The sequence below is a fragment of the Anabas testudineus genome, chromosome 14, assembly GCF_900324465.2.
Source record: "Anabas testudineus chromosome 14, fAnaTes1.2, whole genome shotgun sequence".
Lineage (NCBI taxonomy): Eukaryota > Metazoa > Chordata > Actinopteri > Anabantiformes > Anabantidae > Anabas > Anabas testudineus.
In genome coordinates, this window is record NC_046623.1 from 7,231,970 (window position 1) to 7,248,833 (window position 16,864).

A 16,864-nucleotide genomic window follows, 5' to 3' on the forward strand; every position below is an offset into this window, starting at 1 on the left:
TATCTGTTCCACAAAGCTTTAAACGTACCAATTTAGCCAAACAGAATAACTGTGCTAAAGCCTTGTGTCGTTTTTTTACCCTCACTAATATACCCTCCATGTAACACTGTTTAAATGATGAAATGATTAATTAAAAAGGCAATAACACACACCAAGTGAGCTGTGAGGATTGAGGATGTGTCAGTGATCGACTCGTCTGATGTGCTGCCACTAGATGGCAACAGCATTATAACATGCATACAGAAAAGTGGTACTAATGTAGTAAAGTAAATCAAGTGCGCTGCTCTGCACCTGATTTAATTTTCCCATGTTGAACCTCTCAGTGCACTTACACAGGGTAATTCAACATCAGTTTTACCTGCAACATGCAAATAAAACTTAGGAACAGCCCATGCCTGACTATCGATAGATAAGTGGCACTGTGGTTGTCAAAATAATAGATATTTGCATGAACTAATCTAAATCAAACAACACATTTGTAAAATCTAAGTGTTTGTGAGTGGTTTAAGTGCAAAAAAATAAAAGCACCTTTATTGCAACCCCTCCCACAATGCACTAGGAACTTTTTTCCTGCCAAGGGATGCAGCACATTTCAGTAGCACTGTAAACGTCACCAGCTGTTTCTCACACGGTTTTACTAGTTGGTCACACTAGATAAACATTCAGGAGCTGCCATGTTGAATTTCTCCCATAATTATGCATCCATCTGCTAGTTACAGGTCATTTACAGCTGTCATCTACAGGGACACGTGGTTGATGGATGGCCACCGCAGTACAGTAACAGCTATAATGTCAACTTGACTGCATTATGTTGCTAATAAACAGCATGATATTGTTGACAGTGTTTTTATTCCTGTTGTTTTAATGTGACAAATTATATTATAAATAATGTATTTACAAGAGGGAGAAAAGTACGTCATCACTGAGCTACATGTTCTCACTCACTCACTCACTGCTGAGGAAAATATCAGATGTTTAGTCTGAAAGGGGGAATCAGTTAAGGACCCTCAGGGTGTTCTGAACAGTAACAGCTCTCATTATCCAGTATGCTATATGCAATAAAAGATACTGAACTCGATTTAATGTGCTTTTAATGATCTCTTTTGCCTTTATTTTTGTGTCTTTCATCAGAACCTGACCATTATGCTGAAATATATACTGTATAAAACATTTCTAAATTCATCAATTGAATCTTAGGAGATGTAATGCTTACATATTTGTATACACTGCATACAGTAGATGGGGAAATGTAGCGCGTTGCTTGCAGCTGGTTGTATTGCTATTTCCTGAAAATATTTTTTCAAGACGTACATGCGTCAGTGCAATTAACTGAAGACTGAGAAAACTTGGCATGCAAAAAATGTTAGATGTCCTGATCTATATTGTACGTATCACCTGATATTATCCTTATTTGTGTTGTTGTTATCACTATGCTTATAATACAATTAGACACAATGCTGTTGAAATGATAATCAGAAACTGATGCCATTCCTCACTGAGGCTATTTCTGATTCTAACTTTTAAATGTATTAAGCAGTGTTTACTATAAATTTATATTATATTATTATTCTTTTTAGATTGTTTTATTTAAACATTTAAGTTGTTGTTTGGATAAAGATAAAAGATAATGTAACTCTTTCTTTAACATTATGTCTGTTGTTTCTTTAATTTATTAAACAAAAATAGAAAAATCTGATTGAGTAAAACTTAAAAACTTATGATTATGATTTATATTAATAAAAATAAACAGACTAGACGAGCCTCCTGATTTTATTGGTAATGTTTTTAAACTGATCTGCTCAACTGTAAACAACAGCTGATCATCTATTGAGTGTCTAGTATGTGAGCATCTTACTACATGTTCAGCCTGTGTTAGTATTTGGCGGCCATCGGTGTAAATACGCTCAGTGGCACTAACTCGGGGCGCAGGGACGCATGGCCCACAGCATCCTCTAGTGAATCTCACGGGTTACATCAGCTCGGTCCTGCAGCAAGACTGCACTTCTGCCACTTGGCTTCTTTATAGATAAGACTTTATGAGTCATACAGCCACTGAATGAAGCATCACTCGTTGGCTCCCCTGGATGTTTCTTCTTTCCTTTTTGCGCAAAAACGATAGAAAATGCGCCACTTCGGTGGTTTAGAGTTGTGACATTCAGCATATGTTTCACCAGCAAGCGAGGTAAATGGATTATGGCAAATAACAGATTATATGATGCAGCCAACATTGTCGTGATCGCATTTTAAACACTGCTATGACCACTGGACATTGTGCACAGGCCACTAGTTTTTTGGGTTTGTTTAGTTTGGACTACAGCCATTGATGTGTCATGTTGTCTGAACTCTGTGAATGTTGGCCAAAAAAAATCAACAAATCATCATCATATGCGTTCAAAAATATTAAAGCAGCGCACAAGTTGGCCATCTACCCAATTTAAAAACTGTATAAATATACAGGACAGTAAGGTCTGCAACACTGCGTTTTAACACAATCAGATACAACAACAACAACAGCAGCACAATTTTAAAAACTCACCTGGTTTGTGGACAAATTTTAAACAAAAAAAAAAAAAAAGGAAAGTGAAAATAGAGCAGCAGCCCAATAAAAAGAAATAAACAGTGAGATGCACAACAGGTTTATCCGACCCCGCTGGATGAGGCTGATGCTGAAGTTGCCCCTCAGCGCAGGAGCTCTGTTTCCATGGCAATCAGGCGTCACGAAATGCACGGTCAATCACGACGCTCGCTGTCTAACCACCAAGTGACAGACAGCCGAGTTTGAAACTAACTGTGTGTCTCCGGAGCCTCCAAACTGCACCAGTAGCAGCTTTGTACAAAGTTGAGACTTTTACCGGTGGAGCACACCGACATGTCAGGCTGAGCTAGCGACGTGCCACCGCACTGCCGAGCTGTTGCGGGGTGAACATCACATCAGACGGAGTGAGTCATCCTCTCTCCCCGCCGTGATCCACACCGTAAATCTAATCATCCATCAGCCGCTCTCGCCGCCCACTAGTCCGCCGGCACAAGCTCACGTCCACTTTTATCCGTCAGTGGAAAACACGACTGTGACTCACGGACTGAAGCGGTAAACGTGTCGTTTTTTGACGCCGACTGTTTGTTTGTTTTTTTCTCTTTTCATTCACATTTTCACAGGAGGAGGAGGAGCGTCACCGTGACGTCGGATGGAATGCCGCCACCATGTGACGATGACGTCGTCCGTATTTTGGTAAGACACCAGGAAGTGCGGAAGAAGGCGAAGACCGAAACTCGACAGCCTGACGATTTTTCAAACAGCTTCAGCTTCGTCCGACCGCTTTGTTTTGCTAGTTGTTCGCAAGGATTCCGTCGTGTAGCTGCTGGATTAACGTAGAGCCGCCTCAAGATGCCGAGCATGGAAAGTATCCTTTTGAAAGAGTGGTGGGAAATGGACGCAGTGCTGTGGCAAACGTCAATACGAGGGCTAAAGAGCGAGCATAACATGATACGTTAAGGCGATACTGGTGATATTTATGTGTGTCAGGCAGCTGGAACTTCAATAAACAGGTCAGATGTTCACCAAAGACACGAGTTCGACGTAACTAAGCAGCCTGAACATGTCCTGCTAACTCCAGGCGTCGTTAACAGGACAGAACTGGGGTTGGAGGCCTTGCAAGCTTCGATGTTAATGCTATAGCGGGGAAAACCCGAGTACTGACAGCTGAAGATTTACAATTTGACTATGTAACAAATATTAGATAATAAAGACAGGAACTGTGTGTTCCCGATATACTCTTTAAATAGGACTCGTTTCAAATCAAGAAGCATTTCAAACTTTAAACTATACAGTGACAGATATTAGGTTGTTTAGAGACAAGTGAGTGATTTCTAGCACTATAGTCTGGTATAATGTTTGACATAAATAAATAATCTTAATAATGAACCTAGAGAGTGTTTTACTAAATTATTACTCTTATTATAATAACTGATAATTAACCAACATATATATAGTAAGTAGATTATTAAAAAAGTCAGCTTGTTAGTGCTCTCTGGTGGATAAACGCAAACTATTCAATGGAGATACTGTCGTTACATGAGCTTAGGCCTAGTTTGTTTATTCTTTTCTGAAATGTTTTGTTGTCAGTGTTAGGATTAGTAAGAAATAACAAACACCCAGTTGTTCCTAACTAAGTAAATCAGGTAACTATTCTGGACCTACAGAGTCTAAGATGGTCCAGAGGGATATTTTTGTGATAATTTGATTACCTGTAAATTTGTAGGCTTGCATCTGTTCTTTTTTTATGGTGGAATACACGGCTATCTTTTCCCCAGATTTAAAATTTAATAAACCCAAAGTTCTAGTCAACAGCCTGACTTAGCAAAATGTAATTGGTGATGGAAACCGAAAATTTTCTATCAACATTGACAGAGAAACTGTATTTGGATTAGTTAGGTCCTATAGCTCATCCAGTTTATTAGGTCATCATGCTGAACCTGTCTGGTGAATTTGATAATTTCCTCTCTTAGTAATTACTAAACAATACACACAAGATGCTCAGAACCACCACTTTCCACCTGCAGCACTCCCAGAGGAGAGATACGTTAATAGCAGTGGTCATCAATGATAACTTGTTGTTATTGTTTGGAATATGTTCTTCTTTAACATTATATTAAAGAAAATCTCTTCAATTTGAAGTTTGCTGCCAAAGAACTCCAAAGAAATTCCAAGAAATGTGACAAAGAAGAAAAACTAGAGAAGGCTAAAGTTAAGAAAGTAAGTAGCACTTTGAAGAGTCATCATGGAGAATCCCTCACTGGTAGGGACTCGCCTCATCTTTGCCCACACGAGATTTTACTGAGCGACTTTATTTCTCTGTGTTGTTTTAAGGCCATCCAGAAAGGAAATATGGAGGTGGCGCGGATCCACGCAGAGAACGCTATCAGACAGAAGAACCAGTCTGTGAACTTTCTGAGGATGAGCGCTCGTGTAGATGCGGTGGCAGCAAGGGTCCAGACTGCAGTCACAATGAACCAGGTATAGTGAATACTGCATTCTGCTTCAGGCCTGCAATTAGTTACATGCTGATGATTTCAGGCTTTAAAAAAAATCTTGTTCGCTATTATTTGCTTTTCCATTTTTATGATGGTGTTTCATTTCACAGGTCACAAAATCTATGGCTGGAGTGGTGAAAGGGATGGATGCCACTCTGAAGAGTATGAATCTGGAAAAGGTAGTGTTATTTCCACATTATGTAATATTCCTTCCCATATACTCCAAAAGTATATATAAAAGAGGTTTCAAGAGTTCCAAGACAATGCCTCAGTCCCCTTTTTTCTTTTTCAGATTTCAGCTCTCATGGACAAATTCGAACACCAGTTTGAAACTCTGGATGTTCAGACAGCCCAGATGGAGGACAGCATGAGCAGTACAACAACCTTAACAACACCACAGGTACATTTGTACATTTTTAGCTCGGCTTTTGTAATCTTTCTTGACATCTGAAAGTGTGTTTTACGGACAAGCACATTTATTATAAATCTAATGTGTTTCAGAATCAAGTGGAGTCATTGCTGCATGAAATGGCTGATGAAGCAGGGTAACCTTTTCATTTCTTTATTTTTGTAAAATAATGTTAGATCACATATAAAGGTGTATCCATTGATATAGTACAGACACAATAACAGATAGTGTTTGTTATATAACTTTTTTTTTTTTTTTTTTCATTTTAACTGTTTAAATATTGGTGTGTACATCCTGTTCAGATTGGACCTGAACATGGAGCTCCCTCAGGGACAGACAGGATCAGTCGGTACCAGCGTGGCCTCTACAGAACAGGTACACTTGCTTTTTACAACAACCTGGTTTTCACTTCTGGCACAGAGAACCTAAACTATACATTAAAAAATGTCTGTGATATTACTTCTACATGGACCTAATTACTTGTAGCAATGCATACTAAGGATTTGTCACATAGACTGTGGAAAATCACTCAGGATATGTGATCACATCACACATTTAAACTTTGAATGTGCAGTGTTTGTAAAATGCTTAATGAAATATGTTCTCTAAGTAACTCTCCTATGCCTTCACTAATGCATGTCTGTGCTCTGACTTGTCCCAAGGATGAACTTTCTCAAAGGCTTGCCAAACTCAGAGATCAAATGTAAAGGACAGCTGCAGCGGACTGACACCGAAATGCAGAGCTCTGAAAAACCTGCACACTACCTGAATATTTACTTCCAAACACCTTTTATTTACTTACTCTTTTCTCCTCTTTACATCTCATGAGTCTCTGTTGAGAAGCTACTGGATCTTTTTTTCATATACATCAACAATAGCCCATGTTGGTTTAGAGTTTATAATAACACCACAGTAATTAAACTAACAGAATTGTTGGTTATTAATTTACCAATGTGGAAGACATAATGTTTTCTTGAATATGTACACTTCACTTCTCCATACATTACAATAATACAGATCACAGAAATTATTATCCTGTATTTAAAGTCCAATTTCATTTACTTGTTGTGAATAAGGTTATTAAGTTTTTTTCTTCAGATCTGCACAATTTCAGAAAGTGTGAATTTCCTCTTCTTTGTATCAGAGTGTGTAAGATCTTCCCCCTTTCTGGTGAAGAGACCCCTTGTATTTTTACTTCTGTTGAATATGTTAAGAAGATGCTGGATGATTAGCATATTTGTTTTTGCGGTCATCTTCAGTATTTTCACTTGGGAAGGGGTTATAGTTTAGAGATTACAAACAATAAACAATTACATTTTATAACGCTTTTTATCTCAATGGTTTTTCAGTTCATAACAGGTCTTTTATAATTTCAAAAATTGCACATCCATGCTAGCATGTTATATGTTCATAACTCTAAAAAAACATCATACTTCATTTGAACCATGGTTACTAACATTGCTCTAACTTGCAAGTGGGAAGGTTGTTATTTTCTGCTTATTTAAGTTCCATGTTTATAGGTTTTAGGAACCTGTGGATGAATATGAAGAACTTGTTTAGCTAAAGGCAGCCCTACTTACTACTGTAGATAAAGTAGGTGAAATATTGAACAGTATGCACCAAATTACAGTGCTAGTCCACTAATAGTCCACTCATTTATCTTACTGGTGAGAAGACGTGGCCACACCAGCCTGGTACATTAACTGTACTGTATGAAAACAGGCCAATTCCATGACAAGTTTTAATGTATATTAAAGGTCTGGTTGCCTTTTTGTAGCCATGCTGCTTCTCATCTTATTCTCATCTAAATGTGTACGACACTTTACTATAGTCGTTGGAAACAAGCAGTCAAATACATAGATCATAGAACTCATAATTAAATGTTGGATTAGCTGCTCCCTGATGGCCACAGTGAGAATCTACAACATTTTGAAATAAATTATAGCTTCAACAGAACATTAATATCATTGTGATAATCTTTTTGTTTTGAAATACTGTTTTGGAGGTGACAAGGGGGTAATGCTAAGCGTCTGATATGTAACTGCTTTGATACCCTGTCTTATTTTGTCTCAGGGGTCTCTAAAGGAGATGTTGTGCTTTACAAAAATAAAAGTCAATCAGACAACAAATATTTACACTGAATGAGAAAAAAGTCAGATTTGTTTCCATTCATATCTCTTCAACAAATTGAATGTAATTAAAATTGATTTAATATCTTTTATTACTTTGAGAGACAAAATATTGTCTAAATTTTGTATATTATGTACTTGCTAATCATCTATCTAAAGTATACATGCATTTTCTTGCCAACCAATGAATCAGAATTTATAGGAAGACATAATACTAAACAATTTATTTTGAATTAATAATATTAATTTGCTCTTATGCTCTTGGTCAAGAATTTGACCAACTTAACATGTCAACTTACATAAAAAAAACAATCTTAGATGTTTTATGACAAATGTTCTATTTTTAAAGTTTACATTGTGCCATCAAATGTAAATTGACTTGTATCTGCTGACAGTGACACACTTTACCACAAGAGGACGAGAAAAGGAACATGTTCTCCCTGTGTAATGCCTGTTAGGCTACTATTAACTCATTACTTACAAAATGGCTTTAATCGGCATCCATAGTCTTTACCTCAGTATGTTTTACAGACTGAGCCTAATCATACATTTCTAACCAGAGACCGTTCCTAGAGGTAAAAACAACCACGAGACCGAGCAAAAGCTCTTCGTGAGACAAAACTCAGGGCATAAAACCCATCGTCCCATCATGTGACTTTGGCGTAAACAGGAAGCAGCTGATCTTGACTTCACTGCCTGCTCACACCAAGTAATGTACATAACTGCATTGTTACTAACAGAGAAACTGTAGTATAACTTTGTGTGGATTTAAGTTGGGGGTTCTGCCCTGTCGGGATAAGTAGTCGATACTATTTTCAATTTTAACTTAGCTAGCTAGCCGTTTAGCCTGGCTAAGCCACCTGGCATTTCTCTGGACTGTTTGTCGTGCTAGCTCATTTAGCATTAGCCTAGGTGTTTATCGGGGAGACAGAAAAGAGCTTTTAAAAAGTTAGTGAACTGCCAGTATATTATTATGTGTCTACGAAACGCGTTACTGACTAAATACGTTTGACACGATCATCATTCAAGCACTTAAGCTGTTTTTTTGTGGTAAAATCGGTTTACTGCCTCTGCACAGTTGAGAGCTAGAAGAAAATGTTTGTTTTTGGTTCGCAGCTAAAGGAGCGAAACAGGAGAGCTGCTGCAGACACAGACTGAAGTCATCTGACCTGGAGCTCAGACCAGTACTCTACATCGTGCCTGCTGAGGGTGATGTCAAGCACAGCAATGAAGAAAAAGGTGAAGCAGGAGCTGATCTATTGCACCTTCACCTTCACGAGTAGTGAAGTTGACTGACCCAAGCAGTGTAGTTAACTATATTTATGACTATTTATTTATGATTCGTACTAGTTCTTACATTACATTAAGACACATCTTGTTGCATAGATTTAAAATATTGATTCTAACGAAAAGCTGAGGCTCAGGTTTGTAGAAACACAGTCACACACATCCCATTAAGGAGAGCCTATCTTCTAAACTATACATTAGTTTAACAGGCACTGATCAACGAGCAGTAAGTTATACCAATCCCAGACTAAATACAGCTGGCTTTTAAAAGTGACTCCAATTCTACAGTTAGTATATATAAATCAAATCAGCTAAAAAAGAGAAAATAGGATAAACCCCCACATTATGTTTTGTTGTTCAGTTATGGATTGTTCCTCCACCAGCTACAACATAAAAATGATTTTATTCTTGTTTTACACTGCAGCATTTCTTTTTTATTATTTTAATTAATGGATCAGAATATTCTTAAGTTAGTTATGAGTGGAGAAGAGGATAGAAAATATTACTTTGAAGTAATGATGGTCTAATCTACTGTGCTTTCAGGTGCTACTGATGGGGAAAAGTGGGTCTGGGAAGACCAGTATGAGGTCAATCATCTTTGCTAATTACATAGCTCGAGACACACGCCGCCTTGGAGCTACAAGTAAGAACACTTTAAACCAAGGTGTTATATGACATATGCTATTGATGCTTGGTGTTTCTATAATCCCATGTTTTATTATCCTTTGTTAAATGCAGTTGATGTGGAACACTCCCATGTACGGTTTTTGGGCAATCTGGTTCTGAACCTGTGGGATTGTGGAGGGTAAAATACATTTCCATATTTGGACAAGCTCTCGCAATTCATACTCTCTTTACCTTATCCCGAAAAACGATGGTAAACACTGCTCTTTGTATTTTTACACATTAGACAGGACACATTCATGGAGAACTACTTCACCAGCCAGAGGGACAACATTTTTAGAAATGTAGAGGTGCTTATTTATGTATTTGACGTTGAGAGCCGTGAGCTGGAGAAAGACATGCATTATTATCAGTCATGTCTGGAAGCCATCCTGCAGAACTCCCCTGATGCCAAAGTGTTCTGCCTTGTACACAAAATGGACCTGGTGCAGGAAGACCAGAGAGATTTGGTGAGCTTTACCTATTATTTTATACACTCATATAATAGTGCGGTTCTTTGTCACCTGCACATCATGTTTCTTTCTGTGGTATCATGTTTACACCATCATTAGAAACTTCCCTGCTGTTGTCTTTTTTTGCTGCGTAGTGGTAAGTAAGAGAGTAAGTTTTCTGTCTTTACAGATCTTTAAGGAGCGTGAGGAAGATCTGAAGAGACTGTCCAGACCTTTGGCTTGTACATGTTTCAGGACGTCAATCTGGGATGAAACCCTGTATAAGGTTGTGACTTTGACTGGCTTCATATTGACTTGTTAGGCAGTAGTTTTGGTAATCTGATGAACATTTTTAAATGTCTTTGTAGGCCTGGTCTAGCATAGTGTACCAGCTCATCCCAAATGTCCAGCAGCTGGAAACAAACCTGAGAAATTTTGCACAGATCATTGAGGCAGATGAAGTTCTTCTGTTTGAGAGAGCCACCTTCCTGGTAAGAGCAAACACTTCCCCCAGATCAACAGTGTTTGAACAGATAATCTGAATCCAATGATGAAAGACAATTACGTGTTGTTTCTTTCCGGTGCTTTATAAATGCAGGTGATCTCCCACTATCAGTGCAAAGAGCAACGTGATGCTCACCGATTTGAGAAGATCAGTAACATTATCAAACAGTTCAAACTCAGCTGTAGGTAAGTTCATTCTGCAAAAACACAAAGATTCTCGCCACACATCACCTGCTGCATTTTTATGATATTTCTGATTTTTTACATTTCTTTTTTCCTCCAGTAAACTTGCAGCCTCTTTCCAAAGCATGGAAGTAAGGAACTCCAACTTTGCTGCCTTCATTGACGTCTTCACCTCCAACACATATGTCATGGTTATCATGTCAGATCCATCCATTCGTAAGTGGACATTTCCCAGCTACGTGCAACAGTATATATATAAAAAAAACAACTAAAAACTTAAAATAAAACTTTCCATATGTCTGTTTTCTAGCATCTGCAGCCACTCTCATCAATATCCGTAATGCTAGGAAACACTTTGAGAAGTTGGAGCGGGTGGATGGACCCAAGCACAGCCTGCACATGCGAATGCGCTAGCCAGTGCATTTGTGCCAGTGGATACTCAATCAGTCCACAGACCACAGACAGCATGTTGCGGTCTTCCAGCTCTGACACAGATGAGCAGCCCTGCACCGTTTCCTCTATATCTTCATGTTCAATCACAGTTATCACGAGAGAAATCATATTTTGTTTTGGTCTGATTTCTACAGTATCTTAAGCAGCGATGCATTCTGTTGAAATATTTGTCCTAACTTGACACATTAAAGAAAAACAAGTAGTTGTGTTTACTATTTACTTTGCTGTTACACTTTGTCGTTCACAGTACATATATTCATTCTAAGCAGTGAATGCCAGTGATCATGGGGATAATTTCTCAAAATGATAAGCAGCACATACTGTTTGATTTTTAAATGCAATTTGTAAGCTCTTACAAAATAGTGATAAAGAAATATCTTGTATGTTTGTGTTTTTCTTGTTTTTTATGTTTCAGCAAAGCTTAAGTTTCATATCTTCTAAACATATCCATATTTGACCAAAGTGTGGTTTATTTTTATATATATGTCCTGTAGAAGCCACCTGGCTCAGTCATTCATTTTATTTATTGCAGTGACCAGGTGCATAAACTCACTGACAGCTTTATGCACAGTGTCACAGTGCACTCTTGACCACACCAGTTGTCCTGGACATGGCAAATGGTAGCAAAAGTTTCCCTGTGTTAGTTGTAGTTCTGTGTGTTTTTCAGGGGGGGGGGAGGGAAAATAGGACACTGCAGTCCACCTGTTCACTGAGCTCTATGCAGTTGTCCACAGAGTGGGGCAGATGGCGTAGTATGTTACAGCTGCAGCACAATCTCTTCATTTCACATGCTGCATTGTCTAATTCAGAGTGAATTATTACTTATTAGTATATAAATAAGCACTGAATTTTAATTACTTCAAAAGCAGGGTTAGAGACGTCTTTTGTAATTATTAATACCTCAGGTAATCTTCATCTTGACTAGCTGGGTGTGGTTTGATCCGAGTAGCCTGACATGTAGAGTCAACACATTAAGCACTAGTCCAAACCAATGGACTGAGGCATTTTAGAAAGCAGTTAACGTTCTTCTCAATCAATGTGGATGAGAGGCCATAAAAGTGTTGTGGATAAAAGGACACGGACCATGTCAACAGAAGAATCTCCATGACAACTGGTTTTAATTTCTAAATGGTTAATTCCACATCAAACCCGTCGAGTAAAAAGGCTGAAAATCTTGACTTCGCTCACATCTTGAGTTATTTATTTTAAATTCATTTTGGTGGTGTAGAGATTTATGGACATAATGTGTATATTATAAACTAGAAATCTAACAGTTTTAACCCTTACTTTTTCATTTGCAAACTGATAACCACTGTATTTATTTCCAAACTAATTTCATATTTAAGCTGTATATTAGCCAGGATTGAGATAATTCACTGCTGAAGAAAAGGTTAGATTTGAGCTGTACCTGTTATTTCTTTGTAAAGCAGTACAACGGAGAGACTTCATATGTACTTGTGAATGCCGTTTGCTCAGTCTACAGCATGTAACTGGAGATTTGTCTGTGGTACTTGATCCTATTCATCTTCAGCTTCAGCTGCAGGGGTTACCTCTTGCCTCATTGCCTCCTGCCTCTTTATTGTGTACAGCTCAGCTGCACAGGCATTGTTCCAGCTGTGCTTATCGACACTATTCTTGTGGTTGAGTTGTATCCTGGAATGCAGACGCTGAATTACTGGAAAATCCCCACTCCCTCTGTTAGGAGAGTGAGTGTGCAAATTGGAAATGGGAGAAACTAAATGCAAAAAAAGACTAAGTGAGTCTTTTAAATATAAGACCGACAAAGAAAATGTCAGTAGAATATTTTACAGTCAAAAGATTGTTCCTAATAGGTCTTTGTCTGATTCAGCGTTAACCTGGAAAATAACAACACTGGAAAATAATTGTTTGTGTAAGTGAACCCAGCAAATCACCTTCAGCCATCTCTCCTTGGACTCCTTTTCCCATGAGGAGCAGCAAGAGACAAGGTGTACAGGGCCAAGGTATAATATACTGTATGTCATGTCAACTGAATCCCTGCGCTGATGCAACCACACTGAAGATGTTTCCAAGTGACCCAAAAACCAGTCAGTAATCTAGTAATAAATGACATGACAACATTTTTTCTATACATTTTTTGTTCTAATTAAAAAATCTCCTTGATTTTATTTCTATGAATAAACTTTTTAACACATTCAACTCCAGACTCCATGGGCACAACAGTGTCAACTTTTGTTTATTCATATGCAGGCTTCTTTACAGTCCACTACCAAATCAAAGTGTTTCAGGAGATCTAAGCGCTCCTTGAGGACAGAGTTCCTTTTTTGATGTTGGGCTCTTCTGTTTGCGCACGACGTGGAGATCCATCTGTGTGGACAAGAGGCCCATGGTCTGTTTCATTGACAGTCTCGTCATCTGTATCCCTGTCAGGATTTGGATCTGCGCCACAGTCTGTCTGATGCAGCTGCCGCTCCAGCAGAGTGATGCGCTGCTTCAGCCGTTGCTGAGTGTGTGTGTATTCGCTGAGTAGACGAGAAAAGCGGGTCTGAAGGGTATCCAGAGAGGACTCCAGCCTCTCCACCTTCTCCTCAGTATCCTCCTTCTGCAGTCCCCCGCTCTCCTCGTTCTCATCCAGCAGACCCTCCTTCCTCAGGATCTCCCGGCCCCTCTCCTCTAGCACAGTCTTAGCATCCGGATACTCAGTCACTGCCTCCATTAAGTCATCCTTAGAGAGGCAGAAGAGATCAGAGTAACCCAAGCTGCGAATGTTGGCCGTCCGGCGATTTCCCATTTTACTTCCTTTTATGTTCAGAATGCTGATTTCTCCGAAGCAGCTGCCAGCAGTGAGGAGAGCATACTGTGTGACCCCATCATCAGCCACTACGGCCAACTTCCCCTCTTTAATGATGTACATCTCTTTACCTATGTCTCCTTTTCTGCAGATGTAGTCCCCTGGACTAAAGACCTGTGGGCGTAGTTTGAGCACCAGCTCCACCAGCAGTCCGGCCTCACAGTCTTGAAAGATTCGCACCTTCTTCAGGGTCTCCAGGTGAACATTAATAGCTATTTCAGCCCGCAGTTTGTTGGGCAGGTTCTTTAGCACCTCCTGCTCATCTACTGCTTTCTTGTTGGTCCACAGGTAGTCAAACCATTTAATGACACGGGTCTCCAGGTCTCTGCTGACTTTGCGGAACTGCATGTAGTGTTTGATTGCATCAATCCGAGACTGAAATTCTGCACGGGTAGCATTCATGTTGGCAATCATAGAGCCAACATTTCCTACAATTGTGGCAAATATCAGCACCCCGACAAGAAAGTCAAATACCACAAATAGGTACTCTTCATCTCGCACAGGTGCAGGCATCTCGCCAATGGTAGTAAGAGTCAGGGTTGACCAGTACAAACAGTAGACGTAAGTCCACGACAAGGAGGAATATGCAGGGTCAGAAGAGTTTGGGAACACCCAACTGTCCGAGCCAAATCCCAAAGACTTAGAAATAGCATAATAGATGCAACCGTTCCAGTGGATGATAATCAGAATGTAGAGCACCAGGATGCAGATACGGAAGATGTTGGGGGAGTTGGTGCGTGTCTCTGTCCGGTCAAAGAATTCAAACATGCGCGGGAAGCGCAGCAGACGGTTGAGCCTGAGCTGTGGTGTGTGGATGCCAGTGGCGATGTACACTAGATCAGTGGGCAGGATGGACACCACGTCTAGCTTAAACTGCAGCGTGTGGATGTAGTTGTCTCTTAGCTTGGCGTGGTCCTTCACCAGTAAACCTTGTTCTAGGAACCCTGAGACAAAGTAAACACAGCACAAAGGGCTCTCAGTGTTTCACTCTGTGACAAACATTGAGAAGTGGATCACTTGACAACAATTCACCTCTGCTCTAGGGAGCAATTTAGTTGACTTAACTCACTGGTTTGTTTTTCATTCGTATCAAACCAAAGTGATTTTTTGTTACCATGATTATTATATCAGTAAGGTATGACTAATTTAAAAGACTGTCTTTAAATAATCACATAAAATGTTTACACATTTAAAGACCAGAAGCTGTGTTTTATAATCAGTTACCTGTTCGAAGTCGTACAAACGTGTCCCCTATATACACACTGTCAGAGAGGTAGTCCAACACCAGCCAGCAGATGTAATTTTCCACCTGTAACTTGTCGAAGCATGCCCTGTTGATTAAAAAAAAAAGACTTACTGCTGCAGTGCAAGACTTGGACAGTAGCTATACATGTTCCTCTGCTGTGCATCCATCACTCATCTCTGTAGGCTCTACAGCCCTGACAGATAATGTTATTACCTTGCAACAACAAGAAACCAGTTGTACAGTACTGCTGTGGCGATAACAAATAACCAGCGGTAGTAGGCGTCGTCGGCTGGGGACACCACAAACAAATGCCACTTTTTCCTGAAAACATGAAGAAATTGCAGATTATATGTTCAGATGCGACTGTGTTTCTTTAAAGTGCAGATACAAAGCAATGCAATGTCACAGCTCTAATCTCACTGTGATTCATCATTTATGTGTCAGATCATCTCTGCCGTTATAAGGCTTTTAAATATTTTCTCTTGCTCAATTTAGTTTTCCTTAAATAGTAAACAAACACAAAAATACCGTATAGTCTACTGAAATGAGCTTTAGAACTATCACAGTGTTGATGATTAATGAGGCCATTTATCATGAACCTGTCGATGACCTAATGGGGAACTTTGCCTGATGTTGCATATATATATATATTCAGGCAGACATACTTGAAAATCCATTTCGAATTGTTGCCATTGACGTCTGGTTGTGTGTTGCTGGTGCGGCTGGGGGCCGTTCTTAGCTCAGGGCCACGAAAGCGCTCCAGGAAGGAGTCTGGCCGCTGCTCTTCCTCCAACAGGCTCCTGTGTGCCCATTCCCTCAGTCTAACAACCAGGCTCACCATTCTGCCACACACACACACACACACACACACACACACACACACACACATGCATGAGGAACATGCAGCCTCTTAATAATGAAGCATCACGTGTGAATCAGAGCTTCAGTTCAAATTCAAAATGTTAAACTTGTTTGAACCGATACCCTTTGTTTTCATCAAATTCTTGTCTTTTTGTCAGGATGTTTTACACAATGAAACAATCATTTGGACATTTTCCAGTTTGTTTTTTGGCTTCTAATCTTCAAAAGACTTGAACAAAACATTGATCATTTAAACTCTGTCTGTGGAAACAATTGTGGGCTGTTTTAAAAAGCCAGAAAACCTTATAATAACAAACAAGCATGCAGCCGTTACTTCCTGTGTAAAAAAGAGCTTTTCTGGTCAGACACTTTGTGAAAGCGACTTTATGTGTGTCAGAGTTTCACCTTGAGATGGCTCCGCTCCTATAAAAAGAATTTCTGGAATTGCCTCCATGAGGGTCCAGAGCAGCAACTCTTTGTAGCTCTGAGGACGTGTCATCGCAGACAGATGGCACCCTACGAGAAAGGAGTGAAAACACAGCAGAAAACACAGGTGAGCTTTTACTTTTTTAGTAAATCAGCTGTGCACTAAAACACATAGTTCAATTGTTCCCCTTCACCTGCTAAGAATACCATCAGCTGTCTCAGTCTCCTCATCCAAGGTGGTCTTCACAGACAGATTGTGGGGGGACCGATCTCGCTCTGCCGCCTGGCCCGTCATCTTCAGATCCGACTGTGTGGCCAAACAACCATTTTAATATTTAAAGCTGCTTTTACTCTTCGTGAAGTGAAACTATGGCAGGAGAGCAAAGTGTT

At 39.5% G+C, this 16,864-nt stretch overlaps 3 protein-coding genes across 5 annotated transcripts; 2 read left to right on the forward strand and 1 right to left on the reverse strand.

Moving 5' to 3' along the window:
• Nucleotides 1–3,216: 3,216 nt before the first annotated feature.
• On the forward strand, nt 3,217–6,760 carry LOC113170527 (charged multivesicular body protein 1b). The gene is made up of 8 exons (XM_026372645.1): nt 3,217–3,401; nt 4,656–4,753; nt 4,868–5,014; nt 5,142–5,210; nt 5,324–5,431; nt 5,533–5,576; nt 5,743–5,815; nt 6,103–6,760. Exons 1-8 carry the CDS (start codon nt 3,386–3,388, stop codon nt 6,145–6,147), a joined length of 600 nt encoding a protein of 199 aa, XP_026228430.1. The 5' UTR covers nt 3,217–3,385; the 3' UTR covers nt 6,148–6,760.
• A 1,460-nt stretch (nt 6,761–8,220) lies between these two features.
• Nucleotides 8,221–11,494, forward strand: rraga (Ras-related GTP binding A). Of its 3 annotated transcripts, none has more exons than XM_026373529.1 (10): nt 8,221–8,283; nt 8,686–8,808; nt 9,400–9,499; nt 9,595–9,661; nt 9,767–9,989; nt 10,162–10,257; nt 10,340–10,462; nt 10,570–10,661; nt 10,759–10,874; nt 10,969–11,494. In XM_026373529.1, the coding sequence occupies exons 2-10, from the start codon at nt 8,782–8,784 to the stop codon at nt 11,070–11,072; spliced, it is 948 nt and encodes a 315-aa protein (XP_026229314.1). In that variant the 5' UTR covers nt 8,221–8,283; nt 8,686–8,781; the 3' UTR covers nt 11,073–11,494. The 3 variants fall into 3 exon arrangements, with proteins under 3 accessions (XP_026229314.1, XP_026229313.1, XP_026229315.1); XM_026373528.1 differs by having other exon boundaries at nt 8,221–8,278; XM_026373530.1 differs by lacking the exon at nt 8,221–8,283 and adding an exon at nt 8,300–8,517.
• A 1,889-nt stretch (nt 11,495–13,383) lies between these two features.
• cnga2b (cyclic nucleotide gated channel subunit alpha 2b) lies at nt 13,384–16,769 on the reverse strand. The gene is made up of 6 exons (XM_026373276.1): nt 16,669–16,769; nt 16,454–16,564; nt 15,853–16,029; nt 15,401–15,508; nt 15,166–15,272; nt 13,384–14,885 (listed from the first exon to the last, which is right to left on the reverse strand). Exons 1-6 carry the CDS (start codon nt 16,767–16,769, stop codon nt 13,384–13,386), a joined length of 2,106 nt encoding a protein of 701 aa, XP_026229061.1.
• Between the last annotated feature and the right edge of the window lie 95 nt (nt 16,770–16,864).